We start from the raw sequence: 27,708 nt of genomic DNA, 5'->3' as shown, positions 1-27,708 counted from the left end.
ATAATGATATTTGAGTGTACCCGTGCATGTACTGTCAAATTTGCCATGGTGTGAGGGGCTATGCCCATTCTAGCCATTCTATTTCTATGGGTATACTCTTGGTATTGCAAAGCCTTTATGACAGCTCTCTGGATAGGGCACTCCTGAGAGGTTAAAAGCTGCCAGGGAGAGTTAGCAGTGGCTCTGGGGGGCAAAGTTTGACATGTCTGACAGGTAGACAGGCAGGTGATACAACATGCTGTCATTGGGGCCACACAGACTCTACATTCCGGTGACATACTGTATTCCCCCATGACAATACCGTGACTCACAGGGCATCCCAAGACCTGCCCAAGTGACTGACAGGGCTTTATAACATATCAGATTACAATAGTTACTCTCTAGCTCTACATATAAATTCCCTATTAGATATCATTTAGAATTTAGTATTATATTCTATGCCTATGAACTACCCTCTTACCAGCCATACAGAGCTTATATTTGTACAGTACAGAGTAATCAATATCTCTTACTACACATTATATAATTTGTTTTAGTGCATTTTTTCAGGACCACAATAGATAAACCAGACCATTTCATATTTCCTAAGCATCACTCAATTCCCCCTTATCCCAGGAGCCTGGTCCCTATAAACATTTAGAACACTAGATCCAGCAGTCGGGCATGCATCAAGAGCCTGCGTTCAGCCTGAGGGAGAGGCACACACAGTGCACAGCACTCAGGCTGTAGGGCATGTTACTTAGCCATAGACCTCTCTGTGTCCCAAAGCAATCAGAACCTCCGAGAGGGTACTGCTGGAGTAAATAGGGGTCATTGAGGGCGACATTAAATACACTTCACAGTGTGGATTGACTTGATATGGATATTTGAAAAAGAGAAAAGATGAAGCAATGAAGGGTGTTATCGTTATGTGTATTGCAGGGCTATACCTCTCCCTTTCTTCTTAGTTATTTCCTGTCTTCTCTATCTGTGTCTCTATGTGTGTCTGTGGAGTGTGTGTGCGCGTGTGTGTATCCTCTGTCTGCAAAGTAGAATCTGTCAGAATAATTGATTTGGCTGATTAACAGCAGGCACAGAGAGTGGAAACTATGCCATGTAATAAATAATGGTATTAGCCTAGTGGGTTTAATGATATTTTCCTCATCTGTAATATTTCATTAGCGTGGCTAATTGAAAAGGAACTGGTCTTCCTTGAATCAAAAGTACTGTACTTATTGTCTAAGATCATTCATTCCCAGACTTAACACAGATGGTTCATTCTGCGGCGATTCATCACAGCCAATTTCTTAAAGAGATTTATTTAAAGAGCCGGTGTCGGATTGGCCAGCCTCTCCAGGCCTATTAGGGAAGTGTGTGAGTGTTTCTTTCTACTGTCTGATAGCCTATATTGTTGAGATGCGTCAGATATGATACTCAGTATATACAATTGCAAATATTTGCTGATATTTACAAGACTAATGAGATATTACATGTCCATCTCTTTTTTATTTGGTTTTGTGTGGTATTGGACGCACACACACTAGATCTCTCACCTCTTGTAATCTCTCCCTCCACCTCTACCACTGTCTATATGTTGATATGCTTCAGAGCTAAAGAGGGGCCTGGATCTTTTGTTGTCCTGTGAATGAATGCAGGGTTACATTTACCCCATATAGACACTAATAACAGAGGGGTAGGGGTGTTTTTAGCAACATTCATATCCTCGCCTCTGATAATTACACTTCTGAAGTCCCCTCCTAAAAACACCTTGTGCCACCTCTGGAAATCTGGTTACTTGCAGGACAATTTCAGCTTATTAGTGGCAGGAGGGGAAGGGGGGCTGGATGAGGGGGGAAGGGGGTATGGAGAAGGGGGCTGCACGGGTGAGGAGCTGTTGGGTGGATCATCATGGTAGTAATTTGCTGGTGTAGCGTGAACCCACCTCTAACTCATTTGGAGTATCCCAATTTGCATATTCCCATCAAATTGAGTCGTCGGTGGACAGCTGGTGCGCGGAGACGTTTTGTTTGACTATTTTGAGATAACTGATTAAGTCAATTAAAGTTTAATGCATTGCTAAAACGCTGGTAATTATGTAATTAAATGTTCAGGCTGCAGTTTCAAATCCAGTTTCAGTTCCAAGACCTCTATTTGTTCTGTTGACATCCTCCGCTGATGGGATTCATTTATAGAATCATTATCTCCTCGCAACAGTTTAGCAAATCGTATGTTGGATCTGTTCCTCTCTTAATTATTGTGTTACATGCAGTTCAGAGGAGGCTGGTGGAAGGAATTATAGGAGGATGGGTTGATTGTAATGGCTGGAATGGCATCAATGGAATGGGGTCAAACATGGTTTCCATAGATTTCATGTGTTTTGATACCTTTCCATTCATTCCATTCCAGCCATTACAATGAGCCTGTCCTCCTATAGCTCCTCCCACCAGCCTCCACTGATGCAGATAAACCCACCTTTCCACAATTCATCCACGCATTTTGTTGGCGGTTGTGTGAAGGTAAAAGGAACTCCCCTCCTGTCTTTTGGGACGATGTGAGTTGATGCCAGACAAGCACCTGTTGGGTCACAGAGTAGACTGAGAGGAGCAGCTGTACAGGCTGTTGGGTCACAGAGTAGACTGAGAGGAGCGTACTGGCTGTTGGGTCACAGAGTAGACAGAGGAGCAGCTGTACTGGCTGTTGGGTCACAGAGTAGACTGAGAGGAGCGTACTGGCTGTTGGGTCACAGAGTAGACAGAGGAGCAGCTGTACTGGCTGTTGGGTCACAGAGTAGACTGAGAGGAGCGTACTGGCTGTTGGGTCACAGAGTAGACAGAGGAGCAGCTGTACTGGCTGTTGGGTCACAGAGTAGACTGAGAGGAGCGTACTGGCTGTTGGGTCACAGAGTAGACTGAGAGGAGCAGCTGTACTGGCTGTTGGTTCACAGAGTAGACAGAGGAGCAGCTGTACAGGCTGTTGGGTCACAGAGTAGACTGAGAGGAGCGTACTGGCTGTTGGGTCACAGAGTAGACAGAGGAGCAGCTGTACAGGCTGTTGGGTCACAGGGTAGACTGAGAGGAGCGTACTGGCTGTTGGGTCACAGAGTAGACAGAGGAGCAGCTGTACTGGCTGTTGGGTCACAGAGTAGACTGAGAGGAGCGTACTGGCTGTTGGGTCACAGAGTAGACTGAGAGGAGCAGCTGTACTGGCTGTTGGTTCACAGAGTAGACAGAGGAGCAGCTGTACAGGCTGTTGGGTCACAGAGTAGACTGAGAGGAGCGTACTGGCTGTTGGGTCACAGAGTAGACAGAGGAGCAGCTGTACAGGCTGTTGGGTCACAGGGTAGACTGAGAGGAGCGTACTGGCTGTTGGGTCACAGAGTAGACAGAGGAGCAGCTGTACTGGCTGTTGGGTCACAGAGTAGACTGAGAGGAGCGTACTGGCTGTTGGGTCACAGAGTAGACTGAGAGGAGCAGCTGTACTGGCTGTTGGTTCACAGAGTAGACAGAGGAGCAGCTGTACAGGCTGTTGGGTCACAGAGTAGACTGAGAGCGTACTGGCTGTTGGGTCACAGAGTAGACAGAGGAGCAGCTGTACAGGCTGTTGGGTCACAGGGTAGACTGAGAGGAGCGTACTGGCTGTTGGGTCACAGAGTAGACTGAGAGGAGCAGCTGTACAGGCTGTTGGGTCACAGAGTAGACAGAGGAGCGTACTGGCTGTTGGGTCACAGAGTAGACTGAGAGGAGCAGCTGTACAGGCTGTTGGGTCACAGAGTAGACTGAGAGGAGCGTACTGGCTGTTGGGTCACAGAGTAGACTGAGAGGAGCAGCTGTACAGGCTGTTGGGTCACAGAGTAGACTGAGAGGAGCAGATGTACTGGCTGTTGGGTCACAGAGTAGACTGAGAGGAGCAGCTGTACTGGCTGTTGGGTCACAGAGTAGACTGAGAGGAGCGTACTGGCTGTTGGGTCACAGAGTAGACTGAGAGGAGCAGCTGTACAGGCTGTTGGGTCACAGAGTAGACTGAGAGGAGCAGCTGTACTGGCTGTTGGGTCACAGAGTAGACTGAGAGGAGCAGCTGTACTGGCTGTTGGGTCACAGAGTAGACTGAGAGGAGCAGCTGTACTGGCTGTTGGGTCACAGAGTAGACTGAGAGGAGCAGCTGTACTGGCTGTTGGGTCACAGAGTAGACTGAGAGGAGCAGCTGTACTGGCTGTAGCAGTCAGGTAGACATGAACATTTAAAGCAGGGTTTTGATCATGTGCTAAACGCAGACATAATGTTACACTGACTCCATCTACTTCTTCTAGGGCTGTGGTGGAGTGTGTGAGGCAGTGATGAGGGGGGGGGGGGTCAACAGGTAGTTCAGCTGACTGTAGGCCTAGATGGCATGTTGTACCAGGCCTCGGCACTGAGCAGTAGATCTCACTCATTCTCTTCTCGTCCACTGCTCTTCCGTTTACATGCTGCGGTGTATAAGGTGAAGCTCCCTATGGTGCTTAGCAAGTGCAGTCTGGCCTGCATTTCCTGGGAACAAACACTGTAAACACACCCACTGTTTGAAGAGGCTGCTGATTGCTCTCTCAGTCCCTCCTGTGTGTGTTATTGCTGGGGAAATAACAATAAAAGACCAAACAGTGAAAGACCACACTTGACCAGAGGGGTACCAGTTGGGTACATGTGGATCACTCCTCTACAGTGAGCTGGTGTTTAGTCGCTGTGACAGGCTATAATAGGCCCAGACTCCAGGCAGAAGGTTAGGCCACAGAGTCGTAAGGGAGACATGTGAAGGTACTAATGATGGGATTTGCAACAATAGCACTTGTGATAGTGCTGTTGAGTAGGACTTTATGTGATAGTGCTGTTGAGCAGGACTTGATGTTCTAATGCTGTTGAGCAGGACTTGATGTTGTAGTGCTGTTGAGCAGGACTTGATGTTGTAGTGCTGTTGATCAGGACTTGATGTTGTAGTGCTGTTGAGCAGGACTTGATGTTCTAGTGCCTTTGAGCAGGACTTGATGTTGTAGTGCTGTTGAGCAGGACTTGATGTTCTAGTGCCTTTGAGCAGGACTTGATGTTCTAGTGCTGTTGAGCAGGACTTGATGTTGTAGTGCTGTTGAGCAGGACTTGATCTTCTAGTGCCTTTGAGCAGGACTTGATGTTCTAGTGCTGTTGAGCAGGACTTGATGTTGTAGTGCTGTTGAGCAGGACTTGATGTTGTAGTGCTGTTGAGCAGGACTTGATGTTCTAGTGCTGTTGAGCAGGACTTGATGTTCTAGAGCTGTTGAGCAGGACTTGATGTTCTAGTGCTGTTGAGCAGGACTTGATGTTCTAGAGCTGTTGAGCAGGACTTGATGTTCAATCAACAATCTGAGTACCTTTTGCAGACCCTCAGAAAGGGGGTTGTGTTGATTGTGGACTATTTTGTTTCTTTGCCTAGATGCAAATGGAGGGTGATTTGTTTATTGGATAGCTAATGGAGGTGGTAATGCCATTGTATTATGTCCATTAAGAGGTTTCTGTTAACTTCATGAATGGGAGGAGCAGGGTTTGAAAACAAACACCTGCATCCCTTTTTTCTGTGGATTTAAGCTACATGTAGCAGCCAAGCATATAATGGCTGCCGTCCGAGAGGGAGAGGGATTGAGAGGGAGAAGGGAGAGCGAGAACAGAGAAAGAGAGTGGCGAAAGGGGAGGGAGAGAGAGTAAAAGGCCATCATTGTATCAGGAGGTCAATGAGATCAGACAAGCTTAAAAAGGCTCTTAACTTAGGAGAGAGACCACCTTGGACCTTAATCAGATTAATGTTGTTTTCTTGTTTTCTCGAACGTTGAAATGTTGTTTTTTTCAAACATATGAAATGCTCCCCCCCGCCCGCAAAATGAAACAAACAAATGATGTAAAACCATGTTAACAACAGGGCTGAGATGCCAAATGGTTAGCTTGGGAAAGCGAAGCACAGCTCAGATAGTAAGGACAGGGCCTGTGACCCCAGGTGAACTTATGATTTATAAAAACAAACTGGTTTAGCTACACCGTCAGTGCCTCATCTGTGTCCTTCCCTACATCGGAGTTCTGTCTAAATCCCTATTGCCAGGGACTAGGAAGTAACGCAGTGTTTCTCTAGTCTAGAGTGCCTGTTGAATGATTCCTTTCCATAGAGTGTAAAGCATCCCGTCAGTAGCCATAAGCTGTGCTCTGTCTGTGACACTGTTGGACAAACACTTGTCACTGCTGCTCATAAATCACATGATCTGGTCTGTTAGTGGGGAAAGCAAACACTTCACCAGAGACATAAAACAACAATCTATGTTCCCCACTCACACTTCCTTCTAATGAATCATTGGAAAATAGAAAGTTAATATGCATGTCATTATGTGTCATTATGTGTCATTCCTAAAAGGGATGAGTCAAAGAGTCAAATTAACAGTTATACATTTCATCTGGTAATTTGCTCAACCAAGTATTTTTTTAATGTTCTACTCAACAGATTTTAATCAGTTCTATTTTATATGTAAATATCATAATTCATTTGCAAAGCAAACATGTTTGGTGGCTAAATGAGCCTCTAACGTTTATTTCAGAGAACCCTAATGCAACAGAAACATATTTAGGATTCTTCATTGGACATCCAACTCATGTGGCCGGTTGCCTTCTTCATGAGGTGAAATACACACATCATCTCTTTGTGCTTTTTATCCATCACGTCTTGTACACACACACACACACACACACACACACACACACACACACACACACACACACACACACACACACACACACACACACACACACACACACACACACACAGGGTTTGGGAGTTACTGATTATTCTCTCTCTCTACTGTATCTAGCTAAGGAATGCTATTTTATCACGTTTCCAGTATGGCTCACCGTGTCTTTTTCCCTCTAGCCGCAGCACTGCCCTGGAGCTCGCTTTCACTCTGTTTCTAATTAGCATGGCTGAGGCCTATGGGTTCACGCTCCATTGCTAGCTTTAATGTCTACACTACAACCTATAAATAGTGCAGGTGGCAGGTCTCTGGAGAGCAGGAGGAGAGCCTCAGTTTATAGAGTTTTATATTAGGAGGAGGAAATAGTCCTCACCTCACGTAGAACCGCATGCACTAACCTGTTGTTTTAACTCTACATGAATTGCAGTGTTAGCCGCAAGCACATATATGTACAATGGTATTTAGTCATTATTGGACATGGCTGGAATAGATCTCTTAATATTTAGTTAATACACTAACCTGAAAGGCTGTTGAATAGTTGCTGGTTTGTATTGTGCAGAGTGTTGTGCAGGAATGTTGAAGATGGATGTGGTACTGCATGTTCTTAATTTGTATGACAACCTTTATTTGCACTGAGTGTTTTGTTTGTCCTCAACCATTTTCAATTTCAGTGTTTTGTCATTACTTGGGAGAATGCACAATGCAGCAGCACGTTTCCCAACCATTTCAGTGTTTTGTCATTACTTGGGAGAATGCACAATGCAGCGGCACGTTTCCCAACAATTCCTATTTTGCCGTTGTAATCAAAGAGATTTGACTTAGACTTCCAAAATGTGATTCCTTTGTATTAGGAAAGCTGTATTAGGAAAGCTCAGTTTAGTTTCCAGATAAAATGTTCAGGTTTGTTATGTATTGATGGATCGAGGTAGCAACAAGTACTCAGACAGGTTATAGAGGATTGAGTTATACACCTTATAGAGGTTGGATTGAGACACATTATGGAGGCTTGAGTGAGACAGGTTATAGAGTGTTGAGTGAGTCAGATTATGGAGGATGGAGTGAGACAGGTTATAGAGTGTTGAGTGAGTCAGATTATGGAGGCTTAAGTGAGAGGTTATAGAGTGTTGAGTGAGTCAGATTATGGAGGATGGAGTGAGACAGGTTATAGAGTGTTGAGTGAGTCAGATTATGGAGGATGGAGTGAGACAGGTTATAGAGTGTTGAGTGAGTCAGATTATGGAGGATGGAGTGAGACAGGTTATAGAGGTTTGAGTGAGTCAGATTATGGAGGATGGAGTGAGACAGGTTATAGAGTGTTGAGTGAGTCAGATTATGGAGGATGGAGTGAGACAGGTTATAGAGTGTTGAGTGAGTCAGATTATGGAGGATGGAGTGAGACAGGTTATAGAGTGTTGAGTGAGTCAGATTATGGAGGATGGAGTGAGACAGGTTATAGAGGTTTGAGTGAGTCAGATTATGGAGGATGGAGTGAGACAGGTTATAGAGTGTTGAGTGAATCAGATTATGGAGGATGAGTGAGACAGGTTATAGAGGTTTGAGTGAGTCAGATTATGGAGGATGGAGTGAGACAGGTTATAGAGGTTTGAGTGAGTCAGATTATGGAGGATGGAGTGAGACAGGTTATGTAGGATGGAGTGAGACAGGTTATAGAGGTTTGAGGGAGTCAGATTATGGAGGATGGAGTGAGACAGGTTATAGAGGTTTGAGTGAGCATCAGTGCAGTCTAATTATGTGCTTGCTGTACCCAGTTGCTAAGCAACCTTGCCTGCTTCGCTGAAGCCATGCTGTCCCATAAGAAACATCACTGGAGGGAAGGACAGAGGAGAGGGTAATATGTAGGACACACTAAATTCAGCCATGTACTTAGTTATTTCCGGGCCTACATCTCACACTGAAAGGTTTCCTACATTTTCTCCCACATACACTTCCAGGAAATTGCAGACAAAGTAGCTAGCCTGCTTCCCCTGGCTACTCAGTTTAACTCAAGACAAGTAAGCTTGATTCTAGTGAGCGTGTTATTTCTCCCCCCTGCTAATGTATCATGGTTAAATGTGTCTGCATACTAGGTTCGCTTTGCTCCTAGCAGAAATGGGCAGAAAAGAGCACTAGTGCTGTTTGTCCCTCTTGAGACACGGTAGCCATTATGCACTTCCTCAAAATAGTCTGAATTAATCTAAGATAACTCAAGATATCTGGAATGAATGGACGTTTTTGCCGAGGTCTTAGTCGTGCTATTGTATGTCTTCATTAAAGAATCCTTACTGTTGACCAATCACAGACGAAGGGGCATAGACTTCGACGACCGACCTTCGGCTTGCGCCAGGAAAATTGTCGTGTGCACGAACAGCCCAAAAAAACCTTGCCGAAGATCAAAACGATGCAAAAAATGCCACAAAATGTTTTCAGAATATATAATATAACTGTTTAGGATAGGAAGCATGCGGATGCCTTAAGTGTCTGTTGGTTAAATCAGTGAGGCTAAAGACCATAGTGTGATCCTGCTGGGCTAATTTGTGTGCTAACTTGGCTAAACCACTCCTGTCAGTTGGAGAGCCCATGGAGATAGATGTGGGGGGTGGGGGTGAGACAGAGAATGGCCTTGTGTTCAGACAAAAACCATGAACCTTTTACTGTAGTGGGCTAAATCAGGGTCACTCAGAATTATTATTGGTAGTCTTAAACAAATCTACTTTGAAACACAAGTATACACCTCACACACATGATTATGGTATTTTTTTAAAAGAAGACACTTGTCATATGTTGAAATGTATTCAATTTTGAGTTTGCATCTCAATATTACACTTTATATACATCACAAAAGACTGAAATATAACCAAACCGTTTGACATAGAAACACCGCATTTTCAGCGTTTAAAACTTTATTAGTTATGAAATTATGAAAAATATTAATCATTCCACCCATGAGACCAAAGAGGGTGCTTTTGGTAATTGACTGCAGAAGAGTGCTACCCACACACTAACAGGTGCAGAGAGCGAGAGATGTAGAATGACACTGCTGCTATAATAAAATAATAATAATTTGGGTGGTGCTTTAATTTGTCCTGTTACAAGTGTGTAATGGAAATGGTTTTTGTTGTTGCATGTCCCAACTCCCCCTGAGACACCCACAGGGAGTGGGGTCACGGCCAGGGTCACCATTATACAGTACATCGCCCTGGAGCAATTAGGGTTAAGTGCCTTGCTATGAGTCTGCTGCCTCCCTAGCCTGACAAACAGCAGTTTGGTTTTGCAGTAGAGGGAAAGGGGATATCTAGTCAGTTGCACAACTGAATGCATTCAACCAAAATTTGTCTTCCTCATTTTACCCAACCCTGGGTAAAGGTGCGGGGGGCTGCCTTAATCCACATCATCGGCACCCGGGGAGCAGTTGTTTTTGGGGGTTAGGAGAGGAGAGAGAAACTCAACTGTCATCAGCGCTAGAAACTCAGCCTTCAACATCGCCCACTGCTATTCACTATTCCTCCCTCGCCTCCCAGGGTCCATTTTCTTCTGTGAATCACATAAAAAGGTCTTGTTAAATCAAGCATTACATTTCAAGATGTATTGGAAAGAGCTGTTTTTCTACTACCATTGTTGTCCCGGCATCACCACCGTGAGCAAACAACTTTTTTTTAACAGCACTTACCTCCACAAATAAGGGATTACTCCCTTCTCCCTATAGTGGTCTGAATTATGGAAGAGATGATTGAGCAAGAAGGGCGAGGGTAACAATTATTAATGGTACTGCACAGGAACAGACATGTAACAATGAATGAACAACATGCTATTGGGTGGTGAATATTGCAGTGCTACACTCCAGTGGGTGTGACAACCTAGTGTGTGGTGGAGAAGTTGTGAGGCAAACTAACTGGGCCTCAAACTGTCAGCTTTACTCTGAATCCTCACCTCTCTCACTCCCCCTCTCTCCCTCTAACCCCCCTCCCCTTTTCCTCCTCTTTCCCCATTATTCATTCTCTGTATTGACGTCATCCCAATAAGCATTCTCCTCCTCTTCTCTTTCTTTGTGGATTTGGGATGGTTTGAGATACAGCAGTGTGTTCATGGTCCGCTCGGCTAAATGAATATCATATTAGTAAGTGAATGTCTAAAATCGAAGAGTGTCTAATTAAATTGTGTATTCAATTGTACAATTACTGATTGCTGCTGCCAGTCGATATAGCCCACATCTTATTAGTTATTTCCTAGGGGTTGTTTGTTTTGCGTAGTTTCTACCCCTAAATGATCCTCCAATAATAGTAAATGTGTAGGTCCAAAGTGGTAACGACTGCATTGACTAAAAATCCTAGATTTGTATTTATTTATTTATTTATTTATTTATTTCACTAGGCAAGTCAGTTAAGAACAAATTCGTATTTTCAATGACGGCCTAGGAACAGTGGGTTAACTGCCTTGTTCAGGGGCAGAACGACAGATTTGTACCTTCTCAGCTCTGGGATTTGAACTTGCAACCTTTCGGTTACTAGTCCAACACTCTAACCACTAGGCTACGTTGCCGACCAAAAATGTGCAGATGTGCATGAATGTAGAATAACAACGCTGACCCAGTGCAGTCACAGTGAGTGATCTCTTTCTCTCTGCCTGTTCAAGCAAATACTTTGTTTGCTTTTGCATCTGTCATCAATTAGGAGGAATGAGTTCATCTGAAGAGGCTTAGGGCTTCAAAGGGAACATCCAATCTACTATGTCTGCCACGATTTGATTGATTTTAGTTCAAGATGATTGTCTTTCCATCCATTTACTACTTATGATCCAACATGAGGTTGGATCAATCAAGCTCCCGCATCATATCTTATTCAAGGCTTATTTAAGGCTAACAAGACCAAATAGACAGGTGGCAACTCAGGGCTGTTGGATCGGAAGGATTCCAAGTGGATGGTTTAGTGGAGTCTTTCATTGAGCTAATGCTTTTGATTGGTATCCGTAAGGCTGTGAGTGAATACCCCCCACACTGCCCTTTAGAAGGCACCTACACACCCTGGTTACATAATCATTACCACTTGGTGCCCCCCTTATGTTTATTTAATGAGGGAAAAGTTGTGTGTGCTCGACCGACACTGAATATGTTTGCCTCTCATTAGGGTGCTGTGGTGTCTGGGCTTGGTAATGTCTCTACCCTGTCTCTCTGCTCTGTGTGTGGTTACTGCGCTATACTGCTGGCCTACTGCCTAACCTAATACATTACACACATGCATAGGGATCGGTTGGTTTGGGATCTGCTAACACTTTTTTATAGCCTAGTCAATGTGACCATCAGTGCATTGAGCTAGAAAGGTAGTATTATACAGTAGCTTAATGGGAATGGTTCCAGTCAGACCTGATCCGTGTCTGTTACATTACGACGCCAGACTGCGTCGTCATATTGCTAGGCTGTGCATGTTAGGATTCTCCTAAGCCTGTGGCTTGTCTCTGATGCAGCAAGCAGCAGGCGTCGTGATTGTTGTCTTGATCTGTTGAGCACAGCCCCACATGACAAAGCGCTGCGCTGCAGTAGTTTTAGTGAAGGGGGCTGGTTGTGCTGCTCTTGGGAGCAAGCAGAGATAAGGAATAATGAAAGAGGAGAGATACAAATGGAATCTCTTCTTCTTCTGTTCTTCCTTCAGATCTGGGCTCCCCATCTCCAGTCCCCAGCCTGTAAGGCTCCTGTGTGTGAAATGAACTCACCATGGGTCTGCTGTTGTTGAACATCCAACACAATCAGGATATCAGATCACCTCACAGGATGTTTTCCTTTTCTTTTTTTCTGAACAGAGAGAGAGATGTAGAGAGAGTGAAACAAGTGTTCGTCTCTGTAAGGCACGTGCCAGCAGTGCGTGTGTACCTGTGCGTGTGTACCTGTGCGTGTGTATATCTGAGTGTGTGTTTGCTGACTCGGGATCTGTTGAAGTCTGCTGCTAGGCACCAATGTTGGTCTGGATGTGCTATCATAAACACAGGAGACTGACAACAAGGCAGGAGTAATTTACTGCTCCCCTCGCCTGTAGAGGCTTCAGACACCCTTGCCACTTTATACACTCGAGACGTTGTCTTATTCTGCAAGCATTCACTAGCAGAGAAGAAGAGGGGGTTTGCTCTGAGTCACCGCAAATACCAGAGACCTTTAGAATGTGAGATAGTGGAATTGAACTCTGGGGGGTTCCTCTGTTCCATTCCAGACTGGCCCTCCAGTGGTTTTACCATAGAGCTCTGAGCAACGGAATGGTTCTAAGCTATTAGGACTAGGGTTGTGACAGTCATGGATTTTTGGATGGCGGTAATTGGCCAGCCAAATGACCGCTGTCTCCATAATAACCGTTCGAATAGCAAAATAAAATATAAAGGATACAGTATATAAAATAAATGTGACACACATTTTCTCCTCTCCTTCACTCCTGACTGCATGTGCTGCCATAGAAATAGAATTCATAGAACAGACGTCAAGTCAATGATGGCATAATGGGTGGACTGGCGGCCAATTGTGAGTGTACCCATAGGATCAAATCAGGAAGGAAAAGCAGGAAGTTGTTGACTCAATTCACCTGACATAAAAAAAAAAATATTCGATTGAATGAGCCACATCAGTTAACATAATTTGAATGAACATTCTACAGTACCATGAAAAATATTGCATCACAATACCAGGCAGCCATTGCAAGTGTACCCATGAGTTTACCAGTCAAATTGCAGGGTTAGAGGTTCCAAGCTTGTTCTATTCATTCTATGTCTATGCTACTGCTGCATTGGGGGGCATTGCCTAGGCAACGATAGACTTGAGTTTCTTCTTTCAGCAAGGAGAAACAAAGTTTAATCACGTTGTAAAGAGTCCATGTTACCGCAGAAACGGACTCAACTGCACAAATGGCTGGCCGTCCCATCTTCATTCAGCTGTTGGTAAAAAATTATATACATTTATTAAGCTTGTACTTTTTTTAATGGTTATGACGGTTCTTTTATTTTCAATACGGTCTTCATCCATAACCATAGTGGACCGGTCTTCATCCATAACCGTAGTGGACCGGTCTTCATCCATAACCGTAGTGGACCGGTCTTCATCCATAACCATGGTGGACCGGTCTTCATCCATAACCATAGTGGACCGGTCTTCATCCATAACCGTAGTGGACCGGTCTTCATCCATAACCATAGTGGACCGGTCTTCATCCATAACCATAGTGGACCGGTCTTCATCCATAACCATAGTGGACCGGTCTTCATCCATAACCGTAGTGGACCGGTCTTCATCCATAACCGTAGTGGACCGGTCTTCATCCATAACCATAGTGGACCAGTCTTCATCCATAACCATAGTGGACCAGTCTTCATCCATAACCATAGTGGACCAGTCTTCATCCATAACCATAGTGGACCAGTCTTCATCCATAACCATAGTGGACCGGTCTTCATCCATAACCATAGTGGACCAGTCTTCATCCATAACCATAGTGGACCAGTCTTCATCCATAACCATAGTGGACCAGTCTTCATCCGTCCACTACAGTTATGGATGAAGATACTTAGTGGCGAACTGTGGTTGATCTTATCAAGTATGTTTCTCTTTCTTTATTTATGAAGGTAAAGGAGAGCTTAGGGTACGCTCTCTCTTTTTCTCCCCCACTCGCTCTTTCTCTCGATCTCTCACTCTCTTTCTATTTCTCTCGCTCCACCCCCTCTTTTTTTCCTCTCTTTTTTCCCCTCTCTCTTTTCCACTATCGTTCTCTCGCTCTCAGCTTTGTGGCAGTCTGTCTCGTGTCTCTGGGTATGAATGAGTCATGGTTATTCAGCATTCTCCTACTCAACCTTTTCAAACTGCTAATGATGTGCTCTTTGTAGAAATATCACCGCTTTTATGTCTGCCTTTGTGACGGCCTCGCCGCTATTCCACTCATACATTTAACATGCTGTGTAGTACATGACTGAGCAGAGCTGCTAGTTTATTTTCCTCCAGACACATTGTGGAAAAGCAGTTGTAGTATTGCTTACATTAGGCCTTTGAATTCCTGACGTAACATAGGCCATAGAGGAGCAGCTTCCAACGTCTTCCAGCAGCCTTAACTGGTGAATATACACTGAGAGTACAAAACATTAAGGACACCTTCCTAATATTGAGTTGCACGCCCGCTCCTTTTTCCCTCAGAACAGCTTCAATTTGTCGGGGTGTGGACTCTACAAGGTGTCGAAAGTGTTCCACAGGGATGATGACCCATGTTGACTCCAAAGCTTCCCACATTTGTGTCAAGTTGGATGGATGTCTTTTGGGTGGTGGACCATTGTTGCTACACAAAGGAAACTGTAGAGCGTGAAAAACCCAGCCGCAATCAATGTCTCAATTTTCTCAAAGCTTAAAAATCCTTCTTCATCCTCTCTCTTGCTCTTCATCTACATTGATTGAAGTGGCTTTAACAAGTTACATCAATAAGGGATCATAGCTTTCACCTGGATTCTCTAGGCAACAGAGAGATGGATACATGGTGAATGAGCTGGTGTATTTTGTTGACTTTTATTTATAGTACTCTAATTGTAGGTATGTCTGCTGATTTGATCAATTCCTTTCCAAGATAGGTTAATAACAATATGCTGAACGATCTAAATGAATTGAACTCAAAAGAACAATGCATTGCAAGTAGCATTGCTCATAAGTAATTATACTTATTAAGCCCCGTTAGCATGAATTATTTTACAGTAGGCAACTTCTGCTTTTTTCATGTGCTACATCATTTTCCAATATCTGTTCACAGTTGCAGATGTGTGGGCTTAGTGTGTTGTATGGTGCAGTGAAATCTGGCCCTGCTCCAAGGTCAGAGCAGAGTGGAGCCTGATCCATTAAGCAGGCTTCCACTGTGTCTGGGTGGTCACACACACACAAACTCATGATGTCATTTGGTTTTAACTCACCATTAATAACACTGTAAGTCAGCCTTATAAAAAAAGTGCTTAAACACACAGAGCACTTACGCTATTGAACTGCCTAGATGAACTGCCTAGATGAATTTCCTAGATGAATTGCCTAGATGAATTGCCTAGATGAACTGCCTAGATGAACTGCCTAGATGAACTGCCTAGATGAACTGCCTAGATGAACTGCCTAAATGAACTGCCTAGCTGCCTAGCGGATTTAACTAGTTCATTGTGTTCTGTCAAGTTGAGTCTTGCCATTTGCATCTCGCTATCCCCTTCACAGGCCTGTTTGAATAAGCTGATGAATGCTGTCTGAGAGAGAGAAAAATTGTCTTTTGATCACGCTCTCGCACAACCTCATCATTTAATTTTTTTAACTAGGCAAGTCAGTTAAGAAAAAATTCTTATTTATGATGCCTGCCTACCAAAAGGCAAAAAGCCTCCTGTGGGACTGGGGCAAAAAAATGATGAACGTACTTTGGTGCGAAATGTGCAAATCAATCCCAGAACCACACCAAAGGACCTTGTGAAGATGCTGGAGGAAACGGGTACAAAAGTATCTATATCCACAGTAAAACGAGTCCTATACCTGAATGGCCGCTCAGCAAGGAAGAAGCCACTGCTCCAAAACCGCCATAAAAAAAGCCAGACTACGGTTTGCAACTGAACACGGGGACAAAGATCGTACTTTTTGGAGAAATGTCCTCTAGTCTGATGAAATAAAAATAGAACTGTTTGGCCATAATGACCATCGTTATGTTTGGAGGAAAAAGGGGGAGGCTTGCAAGCCGAAGAACACCATCTCAACCGTGAAGAACGGGGGTGGCAGCATCATGTTGTGGGGGTGCTTTGCTACAGGAGGGACTGGTGCACTTCACAAAATAGATGGCATCATGAGGATGGAAAATTATGTGGACATATTGAAGCAACATCTCAAGTCATCAGGAAGTTAAAGCTTGGTCGCAAATGGGTCTTCCAAATGAACAATGACCCAAAGCATATTTCCAAAGTTGTGGCAAAATGGCTTAAGGACAACAAAGTCAAGGTATTGGATTGGCCATCACAAAGCCCTGACCTCAATCCCATATAAAATGTGTGGGCAGAATTTAAAAAGTGTGTGCGAGCAAGGAGACCTACAAACCTAATTCAGGCTCTGTCGGGAGGAATGGGCCAAAATTCACCCAACTTATTGTGGGAAGCTTGTGGAAGGCTACTCGAAACGTTTGACCCAAGTTAAACAATTGAAAGGCAATGCTACCATATACTAATTTAGTGTATGTAAACTTCTGACCCACTGGGACTGTGATGAAATAAATAAAAGCTGAAATAAATAATTCGCTCTACTATTATTCTGACATTTCACATTCTTAAAATAAAATGGTGATCCTAATTGACCTAAGACAGGGAATTTTTACTAGGACTAAATGTCAAGCATTGTGAAAAACTGAGTTTAAATGTATTTGACTAAGGTGTATGTAACCTTCCAAACTCAACTGTGTACGTATATACAGTATATATATATGACAAAACACACATCACGACAATAGAGACACCACAACACCACAACCCAATTGAGATGGATGAGTTGGACCACAGAGTGAAGGAACCTGGAATATGATCTGGAACCTGGAATTCATACAGCCATTGTTTTAAAGACAAGCATAGCAGATAGTGTTTTTCTTACTTTTTTGGTAGCACTTTTCTTGACACCCAGTGTCATAACCTAGGACATAACTTGTCATTTCCATTATGTGTTATGACCTGTCATAATATGGTCATAACACTGCCATGACCAATATATTTACACCTCTTGTGACAATGTGATGTTTTATGGCTGGTTATGACACCTACATTAGTGTCAAAGCTGACATTTACTCAAACAAAAATGTTTCCCTGCTAAGAAGTTTTGTTTCGTTTTAAAGTTTGTTTCTTAAATCCTTTGTTGTTGTTTTTGTTGTTATGTATTCTTCACAGTTGTTTTTTCATCATATTTTAAATAACTTGTAGAAAATACCCTTTATGACACTGTCATGAAGCATTATGACCATCCTGTGTCACTTTACTTGGACTAAGAAAATACACTTTATGACACTCAAGAAGCATTATGACCATCCTGTGTCACTTTACTTGGACTTAGAAAAGACACTTTATGACACTGTCAAGAAGCATTATGACCATCATCATATACGCAAGGCATGCCTATCACGTACATGGCCTTATATCAGTCAAAAAGAGGGTGTCTTTTCCTTCTCCTGAAATCTTCTCCTGCATTCATCCCAGTCATCAGCAACAGAGCATTGGGGTAGTTGCATGTCTGACATCAATGTGTGCGCAATTACAATTATAATTTAATATGGTGAATTAAAAAAAAAAAGTATATAACATTAACATACTGAAGGAAAGTAGGCTATGGTGTAATGGAATGGTTTGCCTTGTGTGGTTTTGTGGGTTTTGACACTCTTATGTAGATGTCATAACCAGCCATAAAATACCAAAATATATGTCACACCAGGTCAAAATGTCATGACAGTGTTATGACAAGTTATGTCAGCTGGTATGATATATTATGACATGGTTATGACCTTGCCATAATGTTATGATGCTGGGTGTCAAATAAAGTGTTACCATTTTTAGTTTTTAACAACAGAATCAACAGATTTTTTTAGGGGCTTAGAACTCCACACCACGCTAACACAATGGGTCCTTCTCAAACCCCTCAGAACTTTGTAATTTTGTCACTCCTTTCATCCCTGACAATGCATGTCATGTTGCATTATTTGTGTTGGATGAGAGTGGAAAACAAAGGAGAACACGATTAGTCGATGCATGCGGCATTTGTTTGTTTGCCTGTGACGAAAATGAAGCTTTGTTATATTGGCTCAGTGAATCAGAGCCAACCACCAAACTCATTATCCTCATCATCCTGCAGCTCGGTCATTGGAATTGACACAGTTAGGCCTATATTTCAAATACCATAAATATGGATACCCCCGCTGTTTTCAAATCACAGAGGGCTAGGGCTGTTAGATATCAATGTTGGAAGGTTGATGTCAAAGATGGATCTTCTTGATATCTGGGTGCATGACATGAGCCCGGATATTTTGGTTCCCAGAGACTTGGCTAAATGGCTCGATCCCGGATAAGGACATTGCTGAATAGAACATCTTCAGGTGTGACAGGCAGAAAAAGGGGAGGGGTGACTATATATGTGAAATCATCTTGGATTGATGGAAGAAATCGAGCAAACTCCTCACTGTTTGACCTAATTCTGAAAAATAACCCCCACAAGTACTTGTCCAGCGGTGTCTTTGCCAATGATCTCAGTGATCACTGTCCTATTGCATGTATGAGAGATACCAAACAGATGAGCACTGATCCTCGTATAATTATGAAGAAAATGTTTAACCAAAATTCCCCACAACCTTTTTTTCATATGTACAGTGCCTTCAGAAGGTATTCATACCCCTTGACTTAATGCACTTTTTGTTGTGTTACCGCCTGAATTCAAAAGGGAAATAAATATTTTTTTCACACTTCTACACACAATACCCCAAAATTAAACATGTTTTTAGAAATGTTTGCAAATGTATTTAAAATTAAATATAGAAATATCTAATTGACATAAGTATTCTCACCCCTGAGTCAATACTTTGTAGAAACACCTTTGGCAGTAATTACAGAGTATTTCTGGGTAAGTCTCTAAGAACTTCCGACACCTGAATTGTACAACATTTGCCCAATATTATTTTCAAAATTGGTTGTTGATCATTGCTAGACAACCATTTTCATGTCTTGCCATAGATTTTCAGTTAGATTTATGTCAAAACTGTAACTCGGCTGCTCAGGAACATTCACTGTCTTCTTGGTAAACAACTCAAGTGTAGATTTGGGCTTTAGGTAATTGTCCTGGTGAAAGGTGAATTCATCTCCCAGTGTCTGGTGGAAAGCAGACTGAACCATGTTTGTGCTTAGCTCCATTCCATTCTTTTTTTTATCCTGAAAAACTCCCCAGTCCTTAATGATTATAAGCAACCCATAACATTATGCAGCCACCACTATGCTTGAAAATATGGAGAGTGGTACTCCATAATATGTTGTATTGGATTTGCTCCAAACATAAGTTTGTATTACAAAATTGCAGTATTGTGCAGTATTACTTTAGTGCCTTGTTGCAAACAGGATGCGTGTTTTGGGATTTGTATTCTGTACAGGCTTCTTTCTTTTCACTCTGTCAATTAGGTTAGTATTGTGGAGTAACTCCAATGTTGTTGATCCATCCTCAGTTTTCTCCTATCACATCCATAAAGACACCATTGGCCTCATGGTGAAATCCCTGAGCGGTTTCCTTCCTCTCTGGCAATTGAGTTAGGAAGGACGACTGTATCTTTTTAGTGACTGGGTGTAATGATACACCATCCAAAGTGTAATTAATAACTTCACCATGCTCAAAGGCCTACTAAATGTCGGCCTTTTATTTTTTACCCATCTACCAATAGGTGCGCTTCTTTGCGAGGCGTTGGAAAATCTCCCTGATATGTGTGGATGAATCTGTGTTTGAAGTTCACTGCTCGACTGAGGGACCATACAGATAATTGTATGTGTGGGGTACAGACATGAAATAGTCATTCAAAAAATCATGTTAAACACTATTATTGTACACAGAGTCCATGCAACTTATTATGTGACTCGCTGTTAGATGACTTGCTACACCTGAACTTATTTAGGCTTGCCATAACAAAGGGATTGAATACTTATTGACTCAATTTCAGCTTTTCTTTTTAAATTAATTTAGAAAAAAATTCTAAAAACATAATTCCACTTTCACATTATGAAGTATTGTGTGTAGGCCAGTGACTAACAGTCTCAATTTAATCAATGTAAAATTCAGGCTGTAACACAACAACATTTGGAAAAAGTCAAGGGGTGTGAATACTTTCTGAAGGCACTGTACTCTGACTTTTCCTCTCAGCTGCATGCCTGACCATTAATTTGTTCTAGAATTGTTCTCATCTATTTTCTCTCTCTGTCAGACAAATACACTCCCTTAAACAACACATAGAACAAATACTTGGTTCTCTATAGAACTTTCAGATCTTGTTATGATGAGAAATCATGCCTGGGCCAAGGCTCGAGAGACTGTAGCTGATTGCCACTTTTGCAATTGAGAAATAGATGCCCTTCCTCTATCGGGAAAGAACTATATCTAACTAGAAAGTAGTTATCTTAGACTCTGCTGGTAATCCATCTACATTTTGCAAAACAGTTAATGCACTGAAGCGTGGAAATTCCTCTTCTTCCCTGCCTTAGCAAGTTGTGTCAGACTCTGGCATCATTACTGAGAAATATGAGATAAGTGATGCTTTTAAATCAGCATTTTATCTCAACAGGCTTTTATTTGAAATAAATGGTGGTTTAATTGACCCTTGTCAGCCAGTCGGATGCCTGCCTCTCTCCCAGCCTCTAGATGGCTTGATGGAAGTTCCGTCAACTTCTAGTGAATCTTGGTTTTCATTTCAACAACTTTCTTCTTGTGATTTGCAAGACGCCTTGCAGAAGATTGATATAAAAAAAATCGCTGGGGCAGATTTGTCTGATGCTTTCTTGCTGCAGCTTTCTGATCCTCTGATTGCAGAATCTTTAACCCTTTGACGCGTACGATGACGTCTTTGTGATCATTGTTGAGTGGTCCCTGCAGCGTACGATCTCAAATAAGTGATTGGAACAGTAGCAACAGAACGTATGTCCCAACAAACGCTTATAAACAGCATTGTTGTCTGAACAGCATCTACATATGTTTTTGCACTGATGGAAAATAAACGTCTTAAACATCATTCCTCAATTTGACCTTTAATTGTAAAGATAAATGCGAACTTCATCATCCAAGCATCACACGGAACACATCCACAGCCAAACTCATTCCATAAACCAGTCTAACAAAACTTAAGTTAGTGACCTAATTAAGATTGTGTGTCTCAGGGTCTACCGAACGTCACCCACTATGTCAATACTGTCACCCAATATGTCAAACAAGAAGGTGGACTGCGATGTACTGGAGCACAAATATCCTTATTCTTTATGGTTTTGGTCGTAATCTTGCTGTGTAACACGCATCCTACTGAACTCCCTCCAAACCCTGTAGTCTTCTGCAGCTCTAGACAGACAGAGGCACCCTGGGATGGTGACGGGCAAGGCTGTGCTCAGAAAAACAACCTAGGGATGGAATAGGAAAAGATGAAAAGAGAGCGAAAGGGGGTAGGTAGAGGGGGAGAGAGACTGCAAGGTTGTGGAAGAGGCAGTGGCAGAATGATCCAGAATTGGAGAGCGTCGCTCACTCCCCTCTTGACTTGAATAGGGACATACCTCCTAATTATCACTCCTCTCCCATTTAACCAATCCATATGTCCACACAAATACTCCTATCAGGTCTGTTAAGGGGTAATAATGTGGACTCCCACTCCTCCAAGCACGTTGTCAAAGATCTGCGTTTCACAGGGCATTGACACATCATTAGGGTAGCCATGGCAGTTTCCCACTTTCCCTTGGCAGTACACTATTGGCTCTGCGACTAAATCTCCACACTAAAGTGTCATCATGGCTGCCCCACTCAGTCTTTATTGGACTGTATTACACAAGTGGCTCTTTGGCCTGCTGCTACTACTACAGGCCTGGAACAAAATGAGTCCCCTTACAGATAAATTATTTGTTCCATAACTTTAGCCTTGATGGCTCCAGTACAGTACGCAGCCTCGCTGTGGCAGATGAGTTGTGTTATTAATCCCCCAGTCAAACTGTACAACCCCATCTGGTTGGAAAATAGCACACAATACAGGAGATGTGGGGGCTTGTGTAATGGTTTGTTTTTTCCATCTGTTACGGAGTGTAGTGTAGGTGCCCACAAAGTGCCCACTATTTTACCAGGGGATGTGGGAGTGTTGACAGAACTTCAATTTAAGTATTTCATTGCTATACTAGTTTGTTTATGTGTGTGTGTTTTTGTCGATGTGGGTGTGTGCTGGTGGCTCTGTTTCCAACGCTCAATGCCTTCATTGGCAGCCATGCTCTAATAGATGTGTGGTTAATCTCAGACAGATAGTGTGGTGCTATCATCTACTGTACCTAGAGATGGTCTGGTGACAATATGTCTAAACGTAACGCGTTGTTAGTGCTGAACTACCCACGGGGGCCTCAGTAGGGGAGAAGAACAGTCTCTCTCGGTACTGCTCATTGGAGTAGCTAGTAAGCGTACTTCTCAAATGGCATTTGTCAATGTTATCCATCTTTAAGCCTAGCTTTGATTTTCATCATAATGAGCTCTCTTTCTCAGGTGTAGGGGCTTATTTAGTCAGGATTATGAATATATTTGAATTAATGTAATTGCTTTTAGTACGCTCCAGCGACAAGCTAATCAGACGTACTTCATTTGTTTCAGTGTAACAGAGTTTTCACCTCTCCCCTGCAGTGCAGATCAAAAAAGTAGATATTTCCATTCTCCATTCCCATTCTCCAGAAGGACATGACCCTGAATTACTTTTACACTGTCAGAGTTTTCAGCTCCTCTCTTTTCTTCTCTCTCTTCTCCCTTTACAGAAGATACTTTGCTTAAGTGAAGCACTTTGTCTTATTGTCACAGAGTTGTCACATGAGAAGTTGTCTACTTTGTTTCAGTGTAACTGAATTGTCATCTCACCTCTCCCTCTCCAGAAGGACCTGTCCCTGAAGTCCCAGGAGCGCATGGAGAACCAGGAGAACCATGAGGAGAATCAGGCGGGGCCCCCCCTGTGCAAGAAGAAGCCCCCTAAAGTCCCTAATGGATTCAGCCTGGATACCCACAAGGCCCTCAACAACCACCTTAACAACCACAACAACCATAGCAACCATCACCAGCACTCTGACCAGGAGAACAACATCCCACGCCTGGCTCTTCACACCTACGGCAAGAAGAAGAACAAGAACAGCTTGCAGAAGAAACACAGGCCGGTCTGTACACGGTTTATTACAGTTTATACACTGTCTCCTCCACTCAATTTATTTTCTCCTCAAGCAGCGTTTTGGGTAGCCTGGTCCCAGATCAGTTTGTACTGTCTTACGGAATTGGGACCAGGCTAGCGTGAGTGGTCTCAAGTTGGCATAGTGGGTTTTGTCTGCTCACTACAATGCTAGATGTGTAGTTTGATCCACTTGAATGTGGGAGAGGAAATGTTGATGTGTGTGTTCACAATTTGCTTTTGGTCATAAGATCAGGTTGAATTATCAGACAACGTGTTTGATAAGGTTGAAGAAGGGATTGAATTCATACAGATAAAATATAATAGGCTGCAAGGTGTAAAGATAGCAGCTTTGTAAAAAATAAATCAATAAAAATTCCATTCCAACTGAATTAGGAGAAACTCGAATCTAATTGTGACTGAACATTAGAGGGTCTCCTTGGCTTCATTTCTGATCCCAGAGTTGAGTTAATTAATGTTACATTAAGGTCTGTCCTTTGAAAACATCTGTAATTACGCAGTATTAAGGCTAGAGATTTGTGAGGAGCAAGATTGCCTTATCCATATAGAGATACACTGAACTGACTTTACCCCCTCCTCACAGCCAGACGACTGGTGTTCTATAGTACAGCTGCTCGGCTGTCTATTGATGAATGGTGTTATTATCTATAATGGGCTTTAAAACCTGCTGGACCAATAAGAGATTAGTCACTGGTGCTATTGTTAGCTGTGGTGTAGTGTGTGTGTGTGTGTCTGTGGGGAGGAGAATAGTGTCTGTGTATGTGTGTGCGCGCGCACAGGGCATTGTGTTGCACTAATGACTATTTATGGCACACTGACACTGGGGTGTCTTTCTGCCAGCAAGAGCTATCAGTTACAGCACCACCCACTGTCCATCTACACACACATGCTACGCAAAGCACCCACACACATGCTGCACAAAACACAAGCTGTGTGTGTGAAGGTAGGAGAGCAAAGGTTGTCATCAGTCTGTGTCATCCCAGCAGGAGAGAGGTCAGTCTTCAGGAGGCTGTTAATCATGTGAGCTATACTCCCCCTGGCTTTAATGAACCCAGAATGAAACACAGGGAAGTGATTACATACTGTACACACACAGATGGGTGTTATTGGCTCGGGTGTGTGTGTGTTAGTCAGGGGTGCTATGACAACAACCACTGTGACAAGTGAGAGCAGCACAAAGTGGTGTTTAGGGCCAGAGCTGAAGGACCCTCCCCACAGCTCTGGGAGCAGCCACTTATTAGGGGGACAAGAGATGCTGTTAGAGCATGGGGCTCAGGGGAGACATGGCACCACACACTAAAATAAAGTTATGTTTCTTAAATGGTTCTTCCTCAGCTCTTAAAGAGGAATGGAAACACTTTAATAAGTAAAGCTAAGCAAAGAGATGTTTTCAATCCACAAATAGTAAATGTGCATTGAACATAGAAACATCTCTATTTTTAGGATATTGATCTTGAACAACATTTATTAGAGGTATGGGTAGCGCCATCTTGAATTACCATAGAAATGACTGGTGCCTCATGCATCATTGGCAGTATTGAGCAAATTGTGAGTTTTAGCGCAGGGACTGAAAATGAACGTGGCCACCAGGAGGCGTCACACCTCCACTGGACCTGAAATGTTTCTCACAACCTTGATATTGACATCAGGAAAACAACAATAAGGTAAGAATCTGTATAGAGTTTGTTTATATGTTGGAGATTAGCTATAATATTTACATTTTAGAGTATATTTTCCGATTGATAAGATGAGTCTGTGAAAAAACAAGCCGAGTAGATAGTCTGCCAAAACGATGCAATGTACCTAGCTAGCTGGTTATCTAGCCTACTGGATTTAGCTCTTGTCTTGCCTTTTTTATGTTAATGTTAATGTCTTTGATAGCTGTAGAACATAAAATGCTAATATTGACAATTTGAAGAGCTTTTGTCATTAGGCATTATTCTGAGCTAAAATGAACTGGCTTGTGATTTGATATGTAGCAAGCTAGCCAGCCAGAGAGGGCAGCTGCAGGATTGTTATTTTAAATGTAAAATGTAGCTAATGTTAGCTAGCTATAATCCCAATAGCTATAATTATTAGCTAGCTAGATAACTGCATAGCTAGATATCTCATTAAGTGCAGGTTTATCTGTGATATGTCATATGATTCCTAAAAATAGTAGCTGACAGTCTGCTGGCTGTTGAAGCCTAACCCTTATGATGATAGCTATCTAGATAATTACTTTTGAAAGCTCAGCTTGGTAGTCAGCTTGGTAACTAAATCATTCAGGTCTAGCTGGTTTTGTGACTTTGCTACTTACAGGCATACTGTACATTATCACATTATTTAGTTTATGGACTATCAGATAGGAAATTGTTACATGTTTTCTCAAATGTTAGAGTGAAAAGCCGATTGATAACTACACAATAGCTACACAATTCCCTTCATTCATGTTTCACTTTTTTATGTGCTGAAGGGTCATCGCTACTTGGTGAAGACAAGGACGAAGAGGATGAGATTTAAATGGGGAAGCCGGAGGAAGTGTGACTCGTCATTTTGCCTCTCTTGCATGCTTTTAATTTGTTTGCATTCTGACTCTTTTTGTATTAGGCTATAGGCCTAGTGGAATGTAATTTAGCTGTCTAGATATTTTTACAGACATTTTGAAGTTGGACATACTAGCTATCTGTCGTGTGGGTAAGAACAGTTTTTTTCCAGAGCAAAGAACTGCAGACTGCCTTGGAAGGCCATGTTTTTCGCTGATGGTTGTGGCAGTAGGTGCAGGTCCCATTGTTCATAGGCTTTGGCTGCTGCTCTGATGCACCCCCGGAGGATGGGTGGAGACTCCCACCTGAACAGGTCTGACATGTATTCAGGTAGTTTGTGCTGTGTCGCCTTGAAACAGTTGTTAGGGTGTTGTAATAGATCCTGTCTGTTAGTGGTTCGTTTCCAGGAATGCTCGGTCTTGATATGAGCAGCCCTGTTGATAATATGCTTTAAGATGTGTCTTATTGCTCTGATGTAGGGTGGGAAGCCATACTGTGGCAAAGTAGTCCAGATGAGTTGTTATCATGGTGTGGTAGATCGTTCAGGAGGATGTCCTTGGAGATGAAGTCCCTTGCCCTTTCTAAACCGCCAAGCCCAAACAGCAGTTTCCATGTGACCTGGCTGGCATGTTCAGTTCGGTGTAGGTGTTGGTCCAACGTCATCCCCAGCTACTTTATGGCGTTTACTCGTTCATAAGTGTTTTGCCAATCTGTTGTTGTGATACGTTTGCCAGTGTGTCTCAGCTTTTGTGGGTTGCCAAACAGCATTGCCTTGGTCTTCTGAGGGTGTAGGGAGAGCTTGTTGTCAGCAAACCAAGCGTCAGCAAACCAAGCGGCTGCCGTTTGATGTCGTTTGACACTGCTTCCTCACGCTCACTGGTGAATATTTACTGAGTAGTACAGGCCTGCGTCATCTGCATATATATATATATATATATATATATATATATATATGCAGCATTTCTCCAGCACTGATGGAAGGTAATAGCAATGGCCCAAGCACACTCCCTTGTGATACTCCATTCACCACAGGTACCTGGGCTGACAGTGTACTCTGCAATTATGATGAGAACCACTTGATTGCAGTGCTGTCAAAGCCTAGTTTTGCAAAGTTTCCCCAGGAGTGTGTGGTGGTGAACAGAGTCAAAAGCTTTCTTCAGGTCCAAGAAGAGTACTGCTGTGACCTCCTGGCTATTACAAGCTGACTTGATGTCCTCCACGACCTTTTGAACTGCTGTAGGTGTGCTGTGTATTTTCCTAAAGCCGCTTTAATAGGATGTAAATAGGCTGTTGATTGAGAAATAGTTGGCAACCTGTGTGTGCATCAGCCAACTACCAACATTGGACGGTAGTTGGCCACAACTGATCTATCCCCTGACTTGTAGATTGGTGTTATATACGTTTTTCATTGACATGGTATCTCCCCAGTTGAGATTGGCAGATTGAGGATATGAGTCAGTGGACCCACTATCACTGTGGCAGAGTCCTTTACAAGCCTAGGTGGAATATTGTCTGGCTCTGTGGCTTTCTGCTGCTTCATCTTCAGAAGTTCATT

At 42.9% G+C, this 27,708-nt stretch overlaps 1 protein-coding gene across 8 annotated transcripts in view; it reads left to right on the top strand.

The window, feature by feature from the left end:
• Nucleotides 1-27,708, top strand: part of auts2a (activator of transcription and developmental regulator AUTS2 a) — a 489,911-nt gene that overhangs the window by 80,988 nt on the left and 381,215 nt on the right. For all 8 annotated transcript variants that reach the window (XM_031826630.1, XM_031826633.1, XM_031826635.1 and 5 more), the window contains one exon: nucleotides 23,324-23,599. In XM_031826630.1, the coding sequence (XP_031682490.1) occupies nucleotides 23,324-23,599 (276 nt within the window). The remainder of the gene's footprint in view (nucleotides 1-23,323; nucleotides 23,600-27,708) is intronic.

This window comes from Oncorhynchus kisutch, linkage group LG6, assembly GCF_002021735.2.
Source record: "Oncorhynchus kisutch isolate 150728-3 linkage group LG6, Okis_V2, whole genome shotgun sequence".
Taxonomy (NCBI): Eukaryota; Metazoa; Chordata; class Actinopteri; order Salmoniformes; family Salmonidae; genus Oncorhynchus; species Oncorhynchus kisutch.
This window is presented reverse-complemented; position numbering and strand designations above follow the sequence as displayed.